At 29.7% G+C, this 6,292-nt stretch overlaps 1 protein-coding gene across 1 annotated transcript; it reads right to left on the bottom strand.

Annotated features, from left to right (window-relative positions):
- Positions 1-1,877: 1,877 nt before the first annotated feature.
- LOC108912097 (60S ribosomal protein L35a) lies at positions 1,878-6,178 on the bottom strand. Its single transcript, XM_018717260.1, has 3 exons — positions 6,083-6,178; positions 5,466-5,887; positions 1,878-1,919 (listed from the first exon to the last, which is right to left on the bottom strand). Exons 2-3 carry the CDS (start codon positions 5,883-5,885, stop codon positions 1,896-1,898), a joined length of 444 nt encoding a protein of 147 aa, XP_018572776.1. The 5' UTR covers positions 5,886-5,887; positions 6,083-6,178; the 3' UTR covers positions 1,878-1,895.
- Positions 6,179-6,292: the final 114 nt, after the last annotated feature.

Below are 6,292 nucleotides of genomic sequence, written 5' to 3' on the forward strand. Positions count from 1 at the left end.
GAATTTTTTGACGCAATTTTTTCTTTTCTTTTTAAAAAAGATCTAATTTATTCATACATATTCATGTTTTGTTGTACTTTGTTGCATTTTACGTTGAAATTTTATTTGAGACATGTTTTGTTTTCATTTTCTTTAAATTTGATAAATCTTAACTAATTTAACAATTACAAAGACATTTAAATTTTCCTATGATTAGTTAAATTAGTGCCGAAAACCCCAGAATTAAAATAATGGTTTGGGATTGGCACTCCTAGTCTATACTAATGTTGGTTATATATGCAATGCTTTTATACTGTACTCAGAGATACTACTCAAGAAAAACTTTGTACTTAAGCAACTCGTACATAAACCAAAAGTAAGTTTCTTTAAAAGTGGCTACCTGTACTACAAATGTGTTGGTTAACACTTAAGATAAAAATTATTGGTTTAAGTTGCCAAAAACGCACCAAAGTATTTCAATACTAAAAAATGTGATCTTTAAAATTTCTCTTATTCCACTTAATTGCATTGTATATCAAATTTTACTTTAATCTTCCAAAATTTTAAAAGGCTGGATTTATTGGCTTCCAAGTATAACTTTTAACTCAAAATTAAACGAGTTTGGCCCATATTTACACTGCCAATAAAGAGTATACTAGCAACAGTATGAAGAAATTCATGTGGAAGGTTTATTTGAGACGTTTTTGTTATGGATTAGCAGCACTACGGAATAATTCATCTTGAGTGAAATGACATCTACTAATTAACAAATTATTACCTACTGATAAATATAGTGCATACAAAATTAGTTTTTTATAGACTTGCCATCCGTCTTATATTTCAAACTCTCCTATATTGAGAAGTTCTGTCAAGACATATCTACATAAAAAATGAAAATCAGAGATTGACCACTTTTTAGTTATGGGAATTAACAAGGATTTTGCCAACAAAAGTGTAATCAGCATTTTAAAATATTGTAAATCAGTTTTTTATATAATTTTAATAAAATTGAATATAATTAGGTTCATCTTTATTTCAAATACAAATAAATATTCTATTGGTAAAGCCGATTCTTTGGTTACTATTGAAACTAGTAACTCAATTTATTAAATGACATTAGATTTTAATTAATAATTAGACTATTACTTTTGTTATTCCTATTATTTGTTCTAAGAATGTCTCATAAATTGATTGTTTTTTGTAATTTTTTTAAATGAGTTTACTTACATACCCAAGCTAATTTATTAAAATGAGAACATTGAGGTATGGAAATTGTTGACACGTCACATGTTACCACATAAGCTCAAAAAAGCTAACTAAAAAAAAATATTTAATTTGTTTTACATAAAATGACAAACCTTAAAAGAGCAGGGAGTGGGTACCTAGCTGTCTTATTATATAAAGCTTTTTATAAATTCATTGCACTTCTATAGTTTTCTACAATATATTTTTTAGAGTATTATATATTTTTTTATTTTTTCTTAAAATTCCACATCTTAAAAATCAATATTGTGCCAATTCAGTTTATTTTCATTTAAGCAAGCCCTGCTTCAAGTATGGCCAATTCGTTTTTTTTCACCCATGCATCTTATAAATGGTTGAAGATTTTTGCTTATACCCATTATGGGGAATTATCAAAATTTGTTAATATACTTTTAGTGTAAGGATTTGGTTTTTTTAATTTTACAACAGGTGAAAAAATGCTACTAAGAAGTGAAAAAATTTTCTTACATTGAATATTTCGTACTTTCAAGTAAAACAATAATTTGAATTTACGATTAGAATCACCGATTTAACTAAATCATTTGTAGTTATTTATTTTTAATATTTCTCTCTAAATCCTAAGTTATAAAAAATAAAACAAACTATAAGCAAAAACATTTGTTTATATTTCCAAATTCTTATATTAAAGATAATTAAATCTTGGATGGGTACAGCATCTGAAACAAAAAAAAATTAAATATCAAAACCTGATTACACAAAAATAAATTTTATGAAACTATTAACTAATTTACTCAGTAAACAATTTCACCATAAATTCATAGATATATAATCTATTACAATTTCAGGTTTCAAATGTCTATAACCATCATTGCCATAATAATTTTTTTTTTGTATACCTAGTGCCTCGAATTGCACACTATTTTACCAAGAACATTTTAATACAAACATAGGTCGTACAATGATTCATTTTTTAAAATATCACATGTATTTAAGTATCTTTTAAAATGATTGATGTAGATTGACAAAACAATCTAATTTCAAGAAAGGACACTTTGATATTAGAATTACTATCGACAACAATCCAGCAACTACAGTAACAGACAACCAGAGGAATTTTTTCAATCTCGAGCAGACCTCATCTTTCAAATATATATGTCCTTAGACATTGTCATCTGAATATTGTCTTGGACATAAAATAAATGAACATGAATTATTTTGTGTTTAGTTATGACTTTATACAGGGTGATTAATTAACAATGGGAAAATCGAAAGCTGAAGATACTACACGTGAAATGGTGACCATTTGTGCAAACATGCCTTATCCGAAAGTTGATAGTTTCGGAAATACAGGGTGTTGAAAGTTAAAATTTTAAATCGTTTTTTTTTGCGATTATTCTGAAAATATGTAGGTTAGGAACTTGAAAATTTGTGAAACTATATTTTTTTAGGCGACGAATAAGATGCGTGTTGTAATTTCAGCATAGAGGGTGCCACTTACGACCAATTTTACCGAAAATTTAGTTAATAATTTTTTACCCTGAATGTCTAACATGAAACTTGTTTCAAAACCTGAAAGAGCAATAATTTTTCCATTAATTATGTACTCTTGTTTCATTTCGGTAACTCGATCCGTTTTCGAGAAAAATCGATTTAACGAACACTATTTTGATAATACGAGATATTAAAAACGAAACAAACCAAGTGTTTCTTCAAGTTATTATAACAATTAACAATAAAACAAATGAAATTCGTAATAATGATTTAAAGTCAGTGTTGGAAGAATCCACCGTTAACATTTACACTTTATACAACGTTTTCTGAGAGATCTTCGAGTTTGAAGCAACATATTGGGATTGCATTTGACTTCGTTGGCAGTGATTTGTATTCCTTGCCACAACTCTTTACACGAACCAATAGATTCTTCCAAATACAAAAATGAAGTGGATTGAAGTCCAGACTTCTGGGTGGCCAGAAAATTCTTCCACAGCTTGAAGAAGTTCCACTTTATTTAAGAAGAGACATGTGGTTCATGCACAACAGAGCACCACCACATTTTTCTCGGCCAGTGCGTGCATATTTAGATGCAGTTTTTCCAAATCGCTGGGTTGGCCATGTAAGCATTTTTGCTTGGCCATCCAGAAGTCCGGACTTCAATCCTCTTAATTTTTCTATTTGGTCTCGAATGAAAGATTTAGTTTACAAAGAATCTATTGGCTCGTGTGAAGAGTTGCGGCAAAGAATACAAATTGCTGCCAACGAAGTCAGACGCAATCCCAATATGTTGTTTCAAACTCGAAGATATCTCAGAAAACGTGTAAAGTGTATCAGTGTCAACGGTGAATTCTTCGAACAATTACTTTAAATCATAATTACTTATTTAATTTGTTTTATTGTTAATTTCTCGTATTATCAAAACATAGTGTTTGTTAAATCGATTTTTCTCGAAAAAGGATCGAGATACCGAAATGAAACAAGAGTACATAATTAATGCAAAAATTATAGCTCTTTCAGGTTTTGAATCAAGTTTCATGTTAGACATACAGAGTAAAAAGTTATTAACTAAATTTTCGGTAAAATTGGTCATAAGTGGCGCCCTCTAGGAGCAATGCTGAAATTACAACACGCATTTTATTCGTCGCCTAAAAAAATATAGTTTCACAAATTTTCAAGTTCCTAACCTACATATTTTCAGAATAATCGCAAAAAAACGATTTCAAATTTTAACTTTCAACACTGTATTTCCGAAACTATCAACTTTCGGATGAGGCATGTTTGCGCCAATGGTCACCATTTCACGTGTAGTATCTTCAGTTTTCGATTTTCCCATTGTTAATGAATCACCCTGTATATTTAAACAAGGATTGGTTTTGACCAGATGAATCTTGTCAATGGTTTTGGCAGGTCGTATAAAAAACACGGTGCTCTCTATTTACAAAAAAAAGTAATAAATCTCTACCTTTTTTCCCAACAAGTTTATCTGAAGACCTCCATTTTGAAATATATCAAAAATAAATTTGTATAGATCATATGGTTATCATCTGTATTTGAAAAAATCTTTTAGACAATATTTTGGACCACAGGAACCTTTGATTTTAGTTTTGTTAAAATCAAGCCGACTTCTAATAGACCAATAACAAAGGATTATTTTATGGTTTATAATTCAACTGAGGTGACGAATTAGAGTTTCATTAATAACATTTCAGGAAAATTGAAATTTCATAATAGTTGTTACTGACACTATAGATAAAAATTTATCAGTTAAGTCTAGTTGGCTATTAAATCTTAAATCAGTATATCAGAAACTAATTTTCTAACTAATATTAATTAACTGGATGGTATTTCTAAGAAAAGTCTGGCTATTAAGTTTTAAGACTGATTTTATTGCAGTGAAGTGCGTGGCAGTATCTATGTGCAGTCAACGGAACTATGTAGAGCAATGCCCTCTAAGTGACTGAATAAAATTTCATCAGTATACGTGTATCTACTACAAAGTTATAATGTTTTGCATGAAGCGAGTTTTTGGTAGTTATGGAAACGAACATTGAACAGCGTATAACAATCACGTTTTATTTTATGGTGAAAGTCACAGAAACGTATCAAATGTTATAAAAGGCGTACGGTGAGGGATGTGTATCACGTCGGACTGTGTTTCTTCTGACAGGACAGGCATCCTCGCGTGAGCCGAACAAACAAAAACAGCAAAGCTGTGCACTCTGCGCTAAAGTCTGATCATCGATAAACCATCCACCATAAACCAAAATGTTGGCAGACCATGTATGATTAATTGATTATGAGCAAAATTTGCTGAATACTACACAAATTTGTCAACTTGTGGCGAAGATTCTGGTCGGTGTTTCTAAAAAAAATGCCTTGAATTTAAGTTCTAATAAAAAATTCCTATACATTGTTTTTGCAAGTTTTGGAGTTATTTTCAATTTATTAAACTATGTTCAAGGTTTATTTTAAATTAAAAAAAATAACAATTAAATAAAATGGCTTGTACTATGAATTAACATCTTTCTTTTGGAAACATCAACTTAAATGCATTTATCCGATTTTCAAAATATTCACGTTATCTAATAAGTGCACTATTTAGTGAGGCGTAATCAATATTCTAGTTCGTTTTTGGATTCTTTTAACATTCTTCGTCCACAATTTTTCTACTTTAAAATATATAATATTAAATCTGTAAATTTTGACATACACAAAGTACATCAGAGCACATTTTGCAGCACAGTAAAATTTTTACTGGAAGTACTTACAATTCTAATACGATGTCCCATGGCTTTAGCTGGTAAATTCCTCCGAAACTTGGCCCTAACAGCACCACTTGTACCATGCGGCCTTGTAATTTTACCCCAAATTGCTCTAACTTTAGATTTAACAGACTTAGGTTTACCAGGAACACAAGTCTTGTTTTTTGCTTTATATACGTAGACACACTTTTTTCCTACATAGAACCAACTATCATCTTTTGCAGTTGTTCCTTCCACTTTTAGGAGAGCAGTATTTTCATGTTGATTACGTAGACCACGTTTGTAACCTGTAAATATAGCTTTAGCATATAACCTGCCATGTCTTTTCAAAGGTCTCTTTTTGATAGAAGGTTTATCTGCTGGGGTTGTGGTTTCCTTTGAAGCCTTTTTCTCCTGTTTTGTTTTTTTTGCTGAAGTTTCAGCCATTGCTAAAACAAAATAAATTACATTTAACTAATCACATTTCACTAATCTACCAATATCTATGTAATATTAAAAGAACACGAACAAAATTGCGTTAAATATTATACTACAATCATCACTTTATCCATATATCATCATATTTTTATGAAACATAAGCGAAAAACATAAATTATAAAATATTTTAAGTAAAGAATACCTACTCGATGTAATATTATTCTGAAAAGAAAAATCTTTCTCTGTCGAAATTCAAATTTCTTAACTTAGAGGTCGCTTGTCGCTTTAAGGCAAGTTTTCACTGATGAAATAGTGTAGATCGGAGATCAGAGTTGCTTTCATTTTACAGAAATTGTCGAGGCAAAACATAAAATGTAGTTACTTAAGAAATTACGATACATATATATATATATATA

This window comes from Anoplophora glabripennis, unplaced genomic scaffold (assembly GCF_000390285.2).
Source record: "Anoplophora glabripennis isolate ALB-LARVAE unplaced genomic scaffold, Agla_2.0 scaffold847, whole genome shotgun sequence".
NCBI lineage: Eukaryota > Metazoa > Arthropoda > Insecta > Coleoptera > Cerambycidae > Anoplophora > Anoplophora glabripennis.

Excerpts from the sequence above, each read along its gene's own strand:
- LOC108912097 (XM_018717260.1), bottom strand. The coding sequence starts at position 5,885 with ATGGCTGAAACTTCAGCAAAAAAAACAAAACAGGAGAAAAAGGCTTCA. Across the intron at positions 1,920-5,465 it reads TGGGACATCGTATTAGAATT|ATGCTGTACCCATCCAAGAT; the intron begins GTAAGTACTTCC and ends TTTTTGTTTCAG.